Source organism: Ixodes scapularis, unplaced genomic scaffold (genome assembly GCF_016920785.2).
Source record: "Ixodes scapularis isolate PalLabHiFi unplaced genomic scaffold, ASM1692078v2 PGA_scaffold5__190_contigs__length_132052651, whole genome shotgun sequence".
Taxonomy (NCBI): Eukaryota; Metazoa; Arthropoda; class Arachnida; order Ixodida; family Ixodidae; genus Ixodes; species Ixodes scapularis.
The window spans coordinates 101,113,382-101,131,744 of NW_024609880.1; the positions used below are offsets into that span (position 1 = coordinate 101,113,382).

An 18,363-nucleotide genomic window follows, 5' to 3' on the forward strand; every position below is an offset into this window, starting at 1 on the left:
GGCAGAGGGGCACCCACCGGTAGAGTATGTATGAGTAATAGTGTCCTCCGCTGGCCTGGCCGCTGTGCACCACAATGCCCGTCAGCTGGTAGCGAGTTGACCCCAGGTCTTCGGCCAGAGGTTCCTCCTCAATCACCTCCCCTGCATACACAATCACACACACTCGAGCGAAAAGGCAACAGCGACAACAGCGGCAGGAACATCCGCTGCCACTGGGTCATAAAAACAAAACTCTCACAGCAGCACGGTCAAAAAGGAAGGATGTCCATGGTGCCTATTGTACATGCCATGCTAAGCTACTAACATAAATCTTACCAGACTGTTTTGGTGCAGACAAGGCTCCAACAGCCTTTATTACAGGACTCCAGAGTCAAGAATTTGTAACTGCATGCTTCTTGTCTTAAAAGAGCACTCTCCCTGTATGCATAGGTGCACTGAGGAAAAGCCTCCTCCTATAATGACTCCTATTGGGCTAATTTTATGAAGTTACAGCCTACAAACTAGAACCACTGCAGCTTGACAGAACACTGCATACTGTGGCATTAATCAGGGGAAGAAACTTCACCGATTCACCGATTGATTACAGCTGCATTGATGCTGTTAGACAAGTTGCAACGCTTTATACATGGGTACATGATTGCCTGCTAAATGAATATAAATGCAAGCTGCTAGTACTATCCTCCCACATTTTCTAATACTAAGAACCAAGCTGTCTTGTCAGCCACAAACACGGTCAGTTTTGCTCATCATCAGGGCGCCTATGCGTTTGCATGGTTTCGTGCCAAAACGTTTATAGCTACCCACTAGCTCATGCTACAGAGATCCATACAGTGGGCCCATGTTTGTTGCTAGTCCAATGCTCTTGTTACTAGCGTTCTGCAGCTTCAGTCTAAGCATGCTGTATATCTACCCCAGGAACTTCCGTACAACCCATGCAATAGACCGATCTCTACGCAAACAAACTTGAGGGAAGAACGGCACTTGCCTTCCATCTTGGCCAGCCCTTGCACGGTGTAAGGTTCCATGTCGAGCTCACGGGGAAACTCAAAGTAGTCGTTGAACTTGATGGCACACTCCCGCTCCCAGTCGTAGTCGAAGCGTTTCAACTGGATCGCCAAGATCGGGGGCAGCTTCTTGATGCACAGACGCTTCACCGTGTCCACCTGGGCACAATTGGACGGCCAATCACCCCCCCTGCCAATCGTGCCCTGTGAAGCTGCTCACGGGTCACTGCTGACCGAGCACGGTTCCCTTTGGGAAGAGTCCTTTCACTAGCATTCCTTCCCAGTCATGCTCAAAACCAAACAATCTTGGCCTTTCCCCATGTTCAGAGTCATAATTTCCGGAAAAATATTGGAAGCTGAAGAAATGCCCAAACAAGCCAAGGGAGTCAGACTCATATTAATTGCTACGCTGTACATTGCTTATCTCTTGCTGAATTAACAAAACTAATTTTAGAACTTGAAGTTTCTTTTTTATGTCTACGGGTCAATGTCGTCCCGCAAGTCACCGAGCTGTACTGCGCCATTGCGTGTCTCCTCCTTTTTTAATTTTGCTTTCGCTTGTTTTGCTGACCATACTATAATGCTTTCAAACCACTTCACCGAGATGTGCTCCGATTTATTTATTTTATTTATTGAACATACCCTCAGGGCTTGAAGGCATTATAGAGGGGGAGAGCAGATACAAGCAAACAGTTCCCTGCAATCGTTTGTTGTGGCACTCCGAAAGCTGAATTATCTTACTATCAGGGTGTCGAACCGGAACCGAACCAAACCGAAAACCGGAACCGAACCGGTATTTTTTCCGGAACTGAACCCGAACCGTCATATTGTTATCGCGATGAACCCGAACCGGAACTGAACCGGAAAAAAAATAACGGTTACCGGCTCATGTCAAAACGGTTCGGCCACGCGCTGTTGACAATCAATGTGCTATCAATGCCATTTGTTTTTTAAGTGCCGTCAACTGACACACACCTCGTTTACATATTTTTCTTCTCCACTCAGTCTTAGGAATATAAACACTGCATCCATGAATCTTGACAAACGCTGCATCCATGAATCTTGACATAGGAACCAGTATTGCGCTGGTTGCGGCTTGCACGGAAGAAAAAAAATTGAAAGGCTGTGCAAAAAAAAAAAAAAAATCGCGTCACGGGATTTCATTTTCCTACAATCTCGTAAATCCTAAATGCTGCTGTGTGCTCATTTTATAACATGTTTCTAGAACGCGCGAGTTCTTGAAGCTTGCTTCCATCGGAATGAGAAAAGAAAAGGCTGTGTGGTTTCATAATAATGCATCCGGTTTCGTATAGGCACTTAGAAGCTAACATATTTGTGAGACAGCGAACTCTTCTATTTTAATATTTATCCTATTACGTCCTTCTGGCGTTGCGTTCGGTGAAGTGTTTTTCATACTCCGTATCTTGTTTAATGAAAACTTCTTTAAGGGTCTAATTTGAGTTACCGAAGGCTAGTTCAAATAAAGAAAGCTGTATTTTCTCCCCACTGTTCCTTCAATTGCTTACACGCCGAGGTAGCGGGATAGTTAGCGAGTTCTACTTGTAAGTGGGTTTGTAAGGAGGTCGCGGATTTTACGGCTACTGCGTCGGACCCAATTAGATGAAGACCGAATGCGTAAACGTCAATGAGGTAAGCTTTGAGCGCACATAAAGAAACCATTCCTGGTAGAAATCCCTGAGCCTTACACTACGATGTATCCCGTTTCGTATGTGCTGATTTCAGATGTTTTATTTGTAATTTATTTTGATGCTGCAATTTGTCATTTATAATTTCCGAACCGGTTCGCGAACCGGTTCAGTGCCCTGAACCGGTTCGCGAACCGGTTCGCGGATCGAATTAATCGAACCGGAACAAAATTAATTTACCTGAACCTGAACCGTAACCGAAACCATATTTTTTTCGGTTCGACACACTGCTTACTATAATATATTTTATAAGCTAATAACCTTCCAGTACCTTAGTGCCCCGAGTAAAAGTTCTGCCGCGATATCTCCGGCATTTTCCGGCATAAACTGTCACTCATGCCACCTCCTACCTTAGTATACCGCAAAGAATTGGCAGCATCCCAAAGCCGCTTCTCAATATTTCGACCGCAAGTCCCAGCATGACACCCATGATGACAAGGTGTCACGCACCTTCTTGTTGCACTTGTCGCAGTGGTAGGCATTGGCGCCTTCTAACAGGTCCCCCTTCACGTACTGCTCCAGGGAGTCCGACAGGTTGCTGTGGTTCCGGATGTCAATGTTGAGCGTCGTGAACGACTCCTCCCTCGAGTACCTGGAGAGACAATGAGTCGGCAATGATGTCAATGTCAACGCTGCCTTTCCTCGCTGTGGTGGTAAGTGCCGAAGCTTGAGTGATGGTTAAATACAAATTAGAAAGAGAAAACGCAGAGAGAAAGATTCATACAACTGTATCGTCTGGTCGAAGGAGAGTATGCGGCATTTTGTCGCTCCAATTTGTAACAATGGCACTCACATGCTCCATAAAATAATGTTCAATCAATGAGAACTGTATGTCACCTTGCTGCCGCCGTTTTTAAAGAACAAAGTGAGGACTACAGGAATAATCTAATAACCTATACTCTTAGGAAAAGGATCAAGCACAATGAAAAGTGGCAATCGAAGAAATTTCACGCCACATATTTTATGACAGCGCCCAGCCATTGGAAGCAGCTGAGTAACCCTAAGTGGAAGCTGTTGATCCTGCAAGCTACTCCCAGTTTAAAAAGTTCTAAACCAGAAGGTGAAATCTCGGTAATGTGTTTATTGTTTTCGAATGCTTTCCTAGTTACTGTTTCCTTCTTTTTTTCCTTTTTGCGTCCCGTAGAAATTTATTACATTGCAATCTACTTATAACGATAACGAGAAAACCAGAAAATTCAATCGTTATCAATTGATTATCGTTGTATCTGGACTAGAAACTGAGTATTTCTAGTCTAAAAACTCTAGAAACTGATCTTTATAAGCAGTATAGCATCACATATGGCATCATTATAAACCAGGCTCGATCCAAAATGGGCCGTAAAAATCGGCGCCGGGACGTAGCAATCTCAACTTTTCGTCAAAGGTGCATTTCACAGGTCGGTTCTTTTATGTAAAATTACAAATCGCAGCTCTATAATCAAAGCATGCAACCCACCCTCATCCCCCACCTTATGTAATGTCCTCCCGGAGACCTTTTAGGGAACAAGAATAAAAAATGACCGCATCTCCACGTGGTGAATGATGTTGATTGGGGCGAAGCTCTGGTGGTGCTTGTCTGTGCAGACGCTGAGCCGCAGCATGCAGAGCCTTTCGTTCGTTTTCATCCATGTCGGAAAGAAAATGTGTGGTATGGAACGTGGTTATATACGCATTTGAGCATTTGACCGCAGCGCCCTCTCGTCTATAAACGTTGAGCCAATGCATGCAAAGTTTAACGCGATTATATACGCATTTGACCGCAGCGCCATCTCCTGTTAAGACGTTGAGCGGCCACATACAACGTTTCATCCATGACATCCCCAGCTCTTGAGTTACTACCACATCTCAGAGCCCCCTACTCGTCCCGCAGTTGTGGCCGAGTGGTTAAGGCGATGGACCAGAAATCCACTGGGGTCTCCCCGCATAGGTTCGAATCCTGTCGACTACGCAAACATTTTTTCTTTTTTTGCCCTACACGAGCATGTGAGTACGTGAGCTCACAAGAACGATCACAAGCACGAGCACCAGCAAGATCAATGTGAGCACGGATGCCGGACGGACAAGGCTAGACCCTAAGGAGCTTCGCCCCTAGTAAATGAACAAATAAAAGGAACGAAATTTCAGCCGCCATCAACATCTGCCCATTCCTTTGACAAGTTCCGGGTGCTGTTGTCATGCAGCCGGCAGAGCGGGGGGAAATGGCGCCTTGCCTGTGGGGGCATCCCTTGCAGATCTTCTGGTCGGCAAAGGTTCCTCCGAGCACCTTGGCCAGGATGCACGGCTGGCCGAGCGTCTTGAGTGCCTCGTCCAGGCTGTCCACCAGGCTGTTGAAGAACTCCAGGGCGTCGTGCTGCTCCCGCAGGTTCACGGGTTCGCCCCACAACCTGGCGGCAATGGACCAAAATCCCGCTTGAGGGAACACCCTGGTCTTGAACATTTTTCTCTAATTTGTGATCTGCATTATATTAAGTTATCACATCTAGTACTACAAGTGTTTTTGCCAAGCACGAACATAAGCTCATTGTTTTCCTGTTATAAATAAAAAGAAAATTATCATAAATGTTCCTGCTCAACTTTTTTACAATAACCCCATACAATCGAACCCGTTTATAACGAACCCAGTTAGAACGAATTATGGTCTATATCGAACACACAAAATTTTAAGATCAATATTCATGAGAAATATACTTTCTATAACGAACCACACATCGGATATATCGAACTGCGAGCGCCCGCTACCGCCCCCGTGGAGACGCGCGGGCTTCCCTGTAATGCACAGAGTGACAGAGGACAAGAGAAAACCAAGAAAAACACGATGGCCCTTGAGAAGATGAGTCACAAAACCGACTGCGAACGCCCGCAACCGACCCCCGCGGAAGCGCGCTGGCTTCCCCGCCATGCACGGAGCGACAGAGGACAAGAGAAAACCAAGAAAAACACGATGACCCTTGAGAAGATGAGTCACAACACCGACTGCGAACGCCAGCAACCGGCCCCCGCGGAAGCGCGCTGGCAAGTGATAGAGCAAAAGTCAAATTTGGGGGTTTTACGTGCCAAACCAACGACGGGCATCTGGCACGCCCCAGCGGAAGACTGAGGATTAATTTCGACCACCTGAGGATCTTTTGACGTGCAACCGAAAGCTCGGTTACACGGCGTCTTCTCCGCAATAAGCCTCCGTCAGATTGCGGGCACCTCGGCCGGGATTCGAACCCGCCACATGGGGATCCGTAGGGCGACGCTCTCGCCTCGGAGCCACCGAGGCGGCTGATAGAGCAAGCGTGCAATGACGTTCTGATGACATCATCCTGCAGCCGTACCAGGCCGGACGTGGCTCTCTTGTTCCTAGCGTTTTGCCGAGGAGGCTCGTTGTTCTTTGTGTCCTTCCTGTTCCCGCAAGAGATGGCGACCAAGGTGCGGTCATCGTTACCGTTCTCTACCAAGGTGGAAATAATCCGGCGCGTTGGACGCAGCGAGAAGAAGTCAGAAGTCGCCGCATCCTTCAAGGTCGCCAGAAGCACGCTGAGTACGATACTGAAAAACAAGCCAGCGATCCTGCAAAAGGCCCGAGATCGACCGAACGCCGACGGAAAGCGCATTCGGGCGCCTGCCTTTGACAGAGTGGAAAAGGCGCTGTATGCGTGGTTTTTGGATATTCGCGCTCGAAACCTTCCAGTTTCGGGCCCCATGTTACAGCAGAAAGCAAAAGACTTCTCTCTGTCATTAGTGCCACGACTTTTTTTTCCTTCTCAATTTTACGGAATTATCGTGTTCATTTATTGTCTGTTACCTAGAAATTTTCGGGCTTTCTTAGATGATATGTGTCAATATTGAAATTTATTGATAGAAATATGAATACATATGTTCCATCATGAAAGCTGCCTCGCGATAACACGGCTCTGAGCGCCGGCGTGAGGCTTGCTACGCTCGGCAGCCTTCGCCGCTATTCCGCGCGGTTTCCTTTTATCTCTCTTGCTTTTGCTGTCCTCACGAAATAGCGATATTTGCTATAACGAACTACTTGATATATCGAACTAAAATGCGTGTCCGATGGAGTTCGTTATAAACGGGTTCGACTGTAATACAATATAGCAGAAAGTGTGTTCTAAAAAAAAGTTGAGAATGCGACAAAACCAATTATTTTTGCTGATAATTAGAAATGACTCATTAGAGTCTTTGCCAATTAAAACCTTTGCAGTTTACATTTTTTAGAACTATTAACCTAGTTGCGCTCTCAGATTTACGAGGTATTAAACCCTGAAAAAAGTATTGAAATCCAAATTCTGGATCAAAAGATACCTTGGGCGAAATTGTGTTGTGATGAAAAAATGAATTCTGAGAAAGCAGCAGAAGCTTTTCGAAACATGCTTGCAAACAGCCTGAATATGAAACTGAATCGATGTAACTCTATAAATCTGCATTTCCTGAATGCAGTACTTACAATTTATGTTGTTTGTGACTTATAGAGAGTGTTCCGTGTTTTCGGATAAATCCGAAGAACTCCGAAAAACAGTTGCCAGTAAACTTTTGGTCAATTCTGATTTGTTTGATAAAGTCAAAATTTTATCTGCCACGGCCCCGCCCCCCCCCCCCCCCCCCCCCCCCCCCCAAAAAAAAAAGACGGTATTTTACAATTAAGTTTTATCAGCACGCAGGGTCAATGGTCCTGGGAAAATGGCACCACAGTTACCTTTCAAATCTCGGACCATTGCCAAAAGGGGTCTTACCGCTTATCTTGTAAAGGTTCATTCAGGACAACAGGTCATTGTACTTTTGGGTCCCAACAAAAGCCACTGTTTTCGTTTCCAGTTTGAGCCATACTATTTGTACTTTAAAGGGGCCCTGCAACAACTTTTTACTGGTTTTTAATTTGCACCGTACATGAGTGCACTGAACGTAGTAACTTAAAGGAACTTTTCTTTTCTCAAATTTCGCTTTATTGTAAAAGTTATAGGCAATTTAGATTTTCAAAAACAAGCAAAAAATAACCTCCTTCATGACGTCGTAGGTCCTGGCTTGAGTGGCCGTGAACTAGAGGAGGAGTAGTGAGCTCATCGAGCGCTCACGGCTGCCGCACTCCGTGTCGACGACTAGAGAGGGCGCCACTAAAGCACGTGTTGGATAGGCTGTATGAAGCGGGCGGCCAAGGCGGCTCGCATTGCATTTGCTGCGCGATTAAAGACTAATTCGGCATAACACTTCATTGACCACAAACGACAGCAAACACGGGGTAAAGATCAGTTCAGAACGGGAGCCACTTTGCGCTCCCATACCGCCAAAGGGCCAAATCGCCAGCCAACCCCGCGCCGAGAGCCTTCGGAAGCTTCGGAACGCTCCGAACCGGTCGGATCCTCGAGCCGGTATACGACCGCAGCGCCGCCGCATACATCCGGGACCTTTCTACGCCTGCCGTTCCGTGGTGCGTCATTCCACTAGCTCTTTCTAGTATGCGCCGTTTTTTCCGCCGCTTGGTGGCGGGTATTTCAACGGGTCATTTCTTGTTTCCGTACTTTCTAAACTGCATTTGTTTCTTTTCTGATCTAAAATACTATACAAAAAATACTTTTATAAATAACTGGAACGGTTCACGCCACTTATATTTTGTATTTCGACTACGAAGAAGCTTTTAGCGGCTTTGACCAGTAGTAAGCCCAGGACCAAAGACGTCACATTTTGCGCGCTTTCGGTACCGCGGGTCGCCCTCGTCGGTGGAGGAGGTTTCCGCGTCGTCTGGTTAAAATATGATGCACTGATATTTAGTTACTCTCTCCGTGCCCGCTGGCTTGCCCGAACCCCAAGAGACGTGGAAACCGCAAAAAAGGTAGATGCTTAAATATGATTGCAGGGCCCCTTTAAGAGGAAGGAGAGGTTGTGTTCTTGTAACAGTGAAAGTTAAGGACCATAGAGATTGCATAAAATGGGGAAAAAAGGGCAGTTGAAACTTCTTTTTAACAGCCTTTACCACTCCATCTTGTGCAGCTGCGAGATAGGTTGATGGAATAGGACGGGATGAATACGAGCTACCCAGCGACTACCTCCAGGAGTTTATTGATTTTAAGGCCTCAACGTTTATTGAAGCAACAGCTGTGTGGAACTTTTGTCGTGGGACAAATTAGTTTTGCCATTGGCAATGGCACCAATGCCGAACCAGGTAAAGAAATATTAATAAATACAAGCACATTTTTTTTTTTTTTTCATTTGGCATACGTTTACACCCACATATTATTTATTTATTTATTTTTAATAGGAACTACCGTGAATTAAACCCCAAATTCTGAAGAACTCTCAATAAAACAAATATAAACTCCCACTCGGAATTTTTGGAAAAACTTGAATTTTGAAAAACACATTCCGAATATGGCAAAAAAATAAACTCCAAAAAAACGCCCTCCGAATTTGACGAAAAGCGAACTCCAAAATCGCGGAATCCTACTTATAGATTGAGAAAAAAAATGTTGTGAAAATAACTTTTTTTGCTTTTTTATGTTTTTCAGGACTAGAGTTTTTTTAAATTAAAATCAACATTGTTGTCATGTCCCACTGTCAAAGTCAACAAAAGTAACTCTGATCTGAATCAGAAATCAAACCATTGTACCAAGATTCTCCAGTTTTCACAAACCCAAATATCGACCTCTCACATTCGTAGCACGTTGGTGCAATGAAAGAAGGCTGCAATACATGTGCATTGCAGTTTGCACAGTGCAAGGCATATGCTAAGAAAGGTCCATAAACAACTAGATGCCACTTCTTTATGAGGACTATAATAAAAATGCAACAAAAATTTGAGTGCAATGCAGGCATTATGTTCAAGTTTTCCCTTTAGTAGCAGCATCATCTAGGACTCTCACACAAAGAGTCAGAACTTGAGGAGAACCATGCCCGTCTACCTTATCACTGTGCAACTCCGGAAGTCTTGAGATAAATTAGTGCATCAGCGAAATCATATTCACAATACATCGAAACAGTTCTTTACAGGACTAAACCAACACGTTAAAATATCTTAAATTTTTTTTTCAAGGTAGGTAGTCCATTTGGAATGAGCCGCTCGAAGGGGGCTCAATGAATACGATTAAACCTTTTTCGTCGATCTCGCCGTCGTCCGAAATGATCCGGCCCACGGCAACTCGAAGCGCTCACTTGAAGTGCTTCCAGAACCCCCTGGGCACGTAGTACTGCAGCTGGCTGCAGGCCAGGTGTCCGAAGACGGCCTGCACCTGCTTCAGGACCCCGAGGTTGTAGTCCCGGCGCTGTTCCTCCCGGCCCCCTTCTTCCTGGGGACCCACGCAGAGCTCCGCTTCGGGGGCACCCCCTTCGGGGTCGCCGGAGAAGTCCTCGTTGGGGTCCAGGGCCGCCCCCTCCACTGCCAGCAGGCCCTCCCGGATGCTCTCTATCATGTACAGCTGTAAGGGGAAGACGCCACACTCCATACCAAGCACAACAAATGATGGGACGGCCACGGAAATAAAACGTGTCGGTGGCAATTATACAAATGTGAAATTCTTAGAAATGTTCGGCAAAAAATCGACGGTCGACAGAGGCCGGGAATGTGCGAGTATGAAGAGCATCTTCCATCCACATATACGCACAAGCAGTGGTACAGTTTCCTCATTGAAAATCGGCAACAAATTGCCTCAAACTGTTAACAGGGTGGTGTTAAGTTGTTGAACTCTTGCATCTTGTTTCAACCGCTGGTATAACACATTTGCGAGGAGTTAGAGCTTTCGACAATGTGGTTTATTTTCGCGGTGCGAGAAACACAGTTTGCTTTCCTTCGCAAACACCCGGTGTGCTACCATACGGGGCTGTTTTCTTGACACAAGATAAAATGATTATCAAGGCAAAATGTCCATGACTGTGACCTCGAAGCATTACCACTTCCAAGTTGCAAACGTGCCACCTTTTATCCGTTCGCATTTCTGAATCCATCAGAAAGCTTCCAGCTTTCTATTATGGATGATTAATGGAACACCAAACACACAGAGCAAGTGGGTTCAGCTACAAGGCCGTGGAAAAAAAGCTGCATTTGGTGGCTTCATTTCAATGCTGGCTTCACACCAGTGAAATGCCGGTCCAGAAGTTTCAAAGCTCTGAACACCGAGTCACTCTGAAGATTGAGTCACTCTGAAGATTGAATCACCTTGGACACTCAGCCACGTGCACATTGAGCCACTGTCGATAGTAAGACTGCCTGGACATTGAGTCACAGTGGACACAGAGTCACCTTAGGCACTGAAGCCCGAATCACACTGGACACCGAGTTTCTCTGAACTTTCGACTCTGGACATTGAGTCAACCAATTCATCAAGAGCAGACGTGCCCTCACCTGCTGCAGCACGGAGTTCATGTAGCAGGTGGCCCCGGCATTCTTGAGCCCCACGAAGCCCCCCTGTGGCCTGGGCCCCACGGGGGGCAGGTAGTCCCAGTCGTGGAGGGGTCCCTGCCCCTCAGCGTAGAACATGTCCTTGAGCAGGCGCACGGCCGTGGCAAGGTTGGCTAGGCTCTGGGTGCACAGGGCCACCACCAGGTCCAGGGCCGCCGCCAATGCCCGGGGACCGCCACACACTGCCACGGCCGCGGGGCGCCCACAGACGTCCCCCGCCCCGCCCGAGCACCGCCTCCGCCGGAGCTGGGCCTCCACTCGGGACGACGGGAAGGCAAAGTCCTCAAGCAGCTCCTGGAACCAAGTTGCCGTCAACCAAGAGTTTCGTCAAGAATATGCTCAGTTTACCTCGATCCTACAAATGAAGTCGATACACACAGAATTTGTCTCCACGGCATTCTTTGGTGTTTGTGGTGAACGTTGCGTTTTTTTAGGGGAGAAGCTCTTTAGCGTCTAGCCTTGTCCCTCCGGCGTCCGTGCTCACATAGATCTTGCTGGTGCTCATGCTCGTGAGCTCACATGCTCGTTATAGGGCAAAAAAAAATAAAAAAAGATGAAAAAAAAAAAAAAATGTTCGCGCAGTCGACAGGATTTGAACCTGTGCGGAGAGACCCCAATGGATTTCTAGTCCATCGCCTTAACCACTCGGCCAGGACTGCGAGACGAGAAGGGTGCTCTGAGATGTGGTAGTAACTCAAGAGCTGGGGATGTCATGGATGAAACGTTGCATGTAGCCGCTCAACGTCTATACAGAAGGCGCTGCGGTCAAATGCGTATATAATCGCATTAAACTTTGCATGCATTGGCTTAACGTTTATAGACGGGAGGGCTCTGCGGTCAAATGCTCAAATGCGTATATAACCACGTTCCATACCACATATTCTCTTTCCGACATGGATGAAAACGAACGAAAAGCTCGGCATGCTGCGGCTCAGCGTCTACGCAGACAAGCACCACCAGAGCTTCGCCCCAATCAACATCATTCACCACGTGGAGATGCGGTCATTTTTTTATTTTTATTTGGCTATAGCACATTATTTTATTCCAAACTCTGTCCTTTGTAATCTAATGGTGGGCACGTCTTGGATTTTTTGTTTCTTCCCCCAAACTGTTTGAACACAAATGCTAAACGCTCATCACCAACTGCAAACACGGAATGCCGGCATCCGGCGACCGACATTCAAACATTTAGTAGAGACCACCGTGTTAGAGACAAGCTTTGCCGACATTCTAGTGGTAGAATGTCGAGCTTACAATCGTGGGGTTGTGGGTTTGATTCCCCTCGGAACACGCTTGGAATTTCATTATTTTTTCTCAATTTACCACTCCTTTGTACAGATTGTCCGCAGAAGTATCTGTTACGCATTTCGTAATGGTTTCCGTGGCATTCCGTCACGCTTTCTTCAGTAACCCCAGTACTCAGACACATTCCGTGTTAAAAAGTCCATACCAGATGATGAAACAGTGCACGCAAAAAGACGACCACAAAAGAAAGCAGCACACACACATCGCTGTATAAGTGTTTGCTACCTGTGACTACAAGAAGGTGCAAAACGTTCCGGGATACTTTGGTAGAAGAATGAAACTTGGCGAAGACCCCAGCACATCCTTCAGCACGACAAGGCAGCCCAAACGGTCGCCACCTATTATTTACCAATTTATTTTAATGAAGAGTTGCATTCTTACTGAAGCTAACCCATATTTTATGAGGGTCCATTGTGCAAGGGGTGGCCTAGCACCGTGTATGCTCGAAGTGGTGGCCCAGTTGGCCAACAGCCAAACTCGTGTGCCACGAACCACCTGCACATGTTCGCATGTGTTGTGTGTTGACAACACAATGTGAGTCGCCCTACCCGAAGCTCCTTCGCACCAGTCTGTGCATTCTCGGTGTTGTCACGAGAAAGCAAAGGAAGAAAGATGAGGCGACGCTTAGAAAAAACGCGGCGACCCGTGCCAGGAAGACGGATATTGCACTTCAGCGTCGGCTGTGTTTCTCACAAAACGCAATTCCGTACACGTTGGTTTGATCGATAGATTGGAGTAGAGCTGCAAATTTTTAACGTAGGTGCAGCATCACCACTGGCTTTAAAGAGAGGGATGAGACCCACCTGTACCAACCCCCTGGTGGTGTCCAGCCCCACATGCTGCTTTGCCTGTGGCCCCAGTAGGGACACCAATTCCCTGGCCACCCCCAGGTGTCCCTCAAGTAGGGGCTCTGGTACCAGCAGGGCACCTGCCTCCTGCACTTGCTCCTGCAAGCACACCATGCTGCGTTACACACAGCAAGACGCTGCCATCCAGCACCCAAGTGGCCCAAAGTGTGTTCAGTGTGCCACTTATAGACCTTTCCAGAGACAGTCTTGAACGAAGTGATTTACAGCGTGCGTCCCTGGTTTCGAGAGTGTATGTCAGTGTTGCCAGAACACACTGAACTGTGTGGTTCTCATCAGTGGGCTGTTGCAGCCTGTGTAGGCGCAATTCGGGACGCTGTTGGCGGCTAAAGCGCCGTGTTTTCTTTTTTCTTTTGTGCTCTATGGCGAATAGAGTTTCTCAAGGTTTTTAAGAAAGCATTGTACTATTTTTGGGAACAAAAACGAACAAACAAAAACTATATTTTGTGAGTCTGTGCATGACAGAACAAATGCAACTGGAATGTTTGTTTCATTTCCTGTTGATTTTTTACTACGCCATGCACTCAGCTGTGTCGATCTACAAAGGCCTTGACTGTCGAAAATAATAAACCACAGAGCTGAAATGCATGGGTATTTCCCACTCACAACATGAAATTCAACGAGTCTCATCACTAGAACATATTATATGTACCCCACGGTGCAGCGTTATCTGAACAGGATTTAGTTGAAAAAGATCTTAAATGACACAGCATACACCAAATACAGTGTCGACGGGTCACTTCTAGGCGATCGGACGGAATCCAGCTTGTCTTTGGGCACGCTTTGAAGAGAGCAGTCTTTTTCAGAACACCAAAGCAAACGAACGAACGTGTCTACTCTGTCGCCATTCCCTGGACCCTATCAGCTATTTTTAGCGAAGACCGGGAACGTAGCGGGGAAGAATGTTCGAAGATTACCTCGACAAAAATAATCCTCGAAAAATGTCCAACGAACCGCGACGTGGGCTGCTTGACGTTTGCTCTCTTTGCCTGTTTCCTGTGAAGGCCAAGTAGGCTATGAGCCCTGGTATTCCCTGGTTCTCACAGTGGAAGATAACTCAGAAAGGGTAAGCATCCTGAACAGGCAAATAAAGTAAAAACTTTCAAGAAAAGCCGGCAAACTCTAAATGCACAATGCAGGTGGGGAGTCGCACTGACCGGGTCTCCACAGCTCAGGCAGGTGGGAGAATTTTCTAACCGATAGGGGTCGCCCGAGTTGCAAAATGGATTGGACACGAGAACTGCTTGAGCACTCGACTTCGGCTCGTAACAATCAATGCCTCGGCGGACACTCAGGTAGTGGCTCGTGTCCAACCACTGTGGTGGTGAGAACAGCCCAAGTCTAACAATGTCCGGAGCTCAGCACGCACTTTCTACTTTGCCAGTCCCAGTACATGGGTATGACTAATGTTGGCGGCATGGGATAGGCACCAGGCCATGGGGCCGCTTGTTCTGGCTTCGAGTTGAGCGGATGAACGATGCTCTTATTTCTCTAATCTGTTTGGCGACAGCCATTGCATAGAAAGAAAAACAAAGGCAAGTTTATTCAATTATTAACGTTAGGAAGTGATTCTAAGTAGTATTTAGAGAAAGTAGAAAAATCGTTTTATGGATCCTTTAAGCTTTCCTGCAAAGCAGCTGCGTCTAGCTATAAAGCCAATTCAGCTAGAGCAGGACACGGTGCATCCTTGTAGTTTTCCTGCAGTGCAGCCATGTCTGGCTGCAAAGCCAGTTCAGTCACTATAGGACATGCTGCACCCATTTAAGTCTCTTGCCAGCTGACTAGCCACAGCACCAACACAACTTTACAAGATCCAGTTTCACGGTAAAGCTTATTAGATTGAGGACCACAACAAGTTATCTGAAGTTCTAATGCTCACATCCAGTTACCATTGCACTGTTAATGCCTCACTCCAAGTGCTTCCCTTCCCATTTCCCTTACGCCCCCTTTATTCGAAACACATCACTTTTTGTGTCTCTCAAGTAACTGCCTCGCCGAGCTGTTCACGGCTCAATACTAGAACTACTCTTTCCCCATTTCTGAATCTCACTTTCAGAACACATTTTGATCATCCTGACGAAGACTGGTAAGAACAGAATCTGTGATAGACCTTGCACTTATCAGCATTCGTCAGCAGGGTCCCTAATAAAGGCTCTTCCCGCTGCTTCTGCCATCTCTTACATTCTCACTAAGCTAGCCTTTCTTCTTCCCCCGAGGCCACGATGAAAGAAGAGAGAGGCATCTGAATGGCACTGCCTCGCTACAAAGCAAGTGTGTCCAAGATTCACTCCCATTTCCGGCAAAAGCCGCGAGATGGCGCAGCATGACATGCTCACACTTTCGAAGCAGTGCAAAAGGGTATCTCTTTGCGTCGTGAACAAACGTCACCCCTCGCTAGCTCAGTCAATAAAGCACTTGGCACGGAATCTCAAGGTAGCAAGTTCAAATCCTGCCGGGGGACTGAAGTCTTTTAACACAGTTTCCTATGGGCGTAACGCTTTCTGTGTCGGTTTTTTCTTTACAGCCAAACGTTACAGATTTCCATGAAAATCACCTGATAAGACACATCCTGTGATAATAAAACACTGTCATGGCCTTATTTGAGTACACCAAACTACCGCTTCAATTACTGCTTCTCTCTTAAATGTGTGGCTAAGTCCCCTTAGGCACTTCCAGAGAACAAGCAGGGGCTTTCGACTCACCCGGACTTTCTTCAGCCAGAGCACCTCGTCGTTGAGGAGCTGCTCAGCAGCCGCCAGGGTACACCTGCTGGAGCATGCACAGCTGAGCAGGGCACACAGCAGCCCGAAGAGCTCCTGACACTGGGACGCGTGATGCTCGAGCTCCTGCGATTCAGCACCACTCCAAGTCATCAAACAAAGCAAAATGGAGTTGGTTCTTCAGAAACAAAGACAGCCCACACTGAAAACATAAAACATCAACGAGGCTTTTACCATGCAGCTTAAGAAGTGTTTTATCTTAGTCGGGGAGTTGTGGAAGAGCAAGCCAAAAACAGCAGAGGCCCAACTCACAGGCAGCTGGGCAAAGAGCAGCTCCACCATGAAGACCAGGCAGCCGTGCCCAGGGTAGCACTGGGTTGCCACGAGGCACAGCTGATCCGCTGCACACTGCCGAATGGACCTGCAGTAAGGGGTACTCTGAAGTGGACTGCCAGCATTTGCATCGGCCAACGGCGAACGGAAGTGTGCGTGATCCAGCCCTAACACCAGGCACCTGTGCCAGAGCTCATATCCACACAGGTGGGCCTATCTACAGCAGTACCTTGTTGATACATTCTCAGTTAGTACGTTTTTCCTTGGTGACCCAATTCCCCCAGTTCCATTTCGTATGGAGTTAGAACTCCGTAATTACGCACCACGCGTGAGGCGCACAAGTCAAGCTTCGCTGCTCTGCGTCGGCATGCTACAAGAAGCGGCTGACACGGGGGAATATTGGCCTCTTGGTGTCAGCTCCAGGGGCTTGGAAAGTTCGCTTGCTCTTGAGGGTCGATTTCTTGGTTACTAGGTTGACCCCTGAACTTTGAGAACGTTGCCAGATAAGAGATGTCGACCTATATTTGAAGAAATACGGCACTTTTTTGCAACCGGGAAAGTCCATGTGAAACAAATTGTTGATGATGAAAAACAACACGCAATGCAAGGACAGACAGGAGTGCCTTCTCCTGTATGTATTTCTCCCCTCTGCGTCCTTGTGTTTCGAACTGTTTTTCATCATGAACGTTTACATAATAGCCCAACTGTCCATTCTTGTAAACAAACTGTTGTGCACTAGTTGCTCTCTGTCTAATCTATGGCCCCTCGAGAGTGTTATTGGTCGTAACATTTTCCTGAATCACCCATCTTTTTTTATTTTTTTTTGTGAGGGTCCCCTCAAATACGAAATAAAGGGGATCAAGGGATCTCCTGCACAGCGAACCGGCAGTCCAGCCGCCGCTGCCCACCTGTTGGGGCACATGAGCAGCATGTCGAGCACAAACTGGGCCCACGGCTGCGTCTCCAGCATGAGGGTGTCCAGGGCCTCTGGCTGCAGGGCCAGGGCCAGGGTCAAAACCTCCAAGGCCTCCTGGCACAGCTCCAGCTGCTCCTCCTGGAAACCACACACCCTGCTGTCTCTCCTTGCCCATACCGGTCTTGACGCGTGCATCCGGGTATGCATGACGCGCCGACTCCTGCCTTCGGTTTTGCACGGACAAGGGACGGCCGTAAAAGCTAATCGGCTTGACCACGCTGCTTCGAACGCTTCTTTGACCGGTTTGCCTGGCACTGGTGTGAAGCACGAGCAAATACAAATGTCACCGTCGTCGCGGTGTCCCAACTCGCGACTCCCCAAGTTTACGTGGGCGACAAAGCCGAATAGTGGCCTAAGGCGGAACAAGCGTCTGCTGCGTTTGAGTCTGCCGCTGCGGCATCGCGAGGGTCACGGTGAACGACAGCATGACGCAAGTGCGAAGACGTCGGGCAGAAATTGAGAGACCACAAATGAGGATGCCGTAACCACACCAGTCCGAGACATGTTCTAGGCACCGGCATGATGGAACGTGCGAATAGTTTCGCATTCGACGAAATTTGCCATTCAAACTAAACACAAAGGTCGTCGAAGTCGTCAGGCGGAACTTAAAAAGAAGATTCATGGAAGAGGCTCGAAGTGACGACCGACATTTCGCTGAAAACAAGTCCCGAGGAAGCCCCATGTCTTGGTTAAATGACGGCTGCTACTTCAAGGTTTCCCATAGGCACCTTTCTGAAACTGCTGCGTTGATTGGGGATCCTGATACATGCAGTCTCCTTCAAAGGTTAAGAACTACAGTCTTAGCAATAAAAGCGTGCACACAATCAATGGCCCCAAGAAACGCCCAAACACCACTTTTGTGGATGCTGCATCCAAGGTCAACAAAAGCAATGTCGCTTTTGTGAATGCAGTCTCTCGAGAACAAAGCCATTTTTTTTTCGCGTTCCTGGGGATGGACAGTGTGAATTCGTGGTGCAACCCTCCGGACGACACTTTTGGCCCACGACAAAACGAGTGCTCGGTCACTTGGGGGGTTTGGGGACCTAGATAGAATGGGACCAAAGGGCAAGTGA

General features: G+C 47.4%; 1 protein-coding gene across 1 annotated transcript in view; it reads right to left on the minus strand.

Annotated features, from left to right (window-relative positions):
• The window catches only part of LOC8035372 (probable ubiquitin carboxyl-terminal hydrolase FAF-X), an 87,404-nt gene that overhangs the window by 20,234 nt on the left and 48,807 nt on the right, over nt 1-18,363 (minus strand). The window contains exons 27-36 of the mRNA XM_029966017.3: nt 17,223-17,368; nt 16,294-16,402; nt 15,964-16,107; nt 13,199-13,342; nt 11,034-11,384; nt 9,848-10,110; nt 4,921-5,094; nt 3,161-3,302; nt 986-1,163; nt 18-141 (exon numbers count right to left, since the gene is read on the minus strand). Of these exons, the coding sequence (XP_029821877.2) occupies nt 18-141; nt 986-1,163; nt 3,161-3,302; nt 4,921-5,094; nt 9,848-10,110; nt 11,034-11,384; nt 13,199-13,342; nt 15,964-16,107; nt 16,294-16,402; nt 17,223-17,368 (1,775 nt within the window). The remainder of the gene's footprint in view (nt 1-17; nt 142-985; nt 1,164-3,160; nt 3,303-4,920; nt 5,095-9,847; nt 10,111-11,033; nt 11,385-13,198; nt 13,343-15,963; nt 16,108-16,293; nt 16,403-17,222; nt 17,369-18,363) is intronic.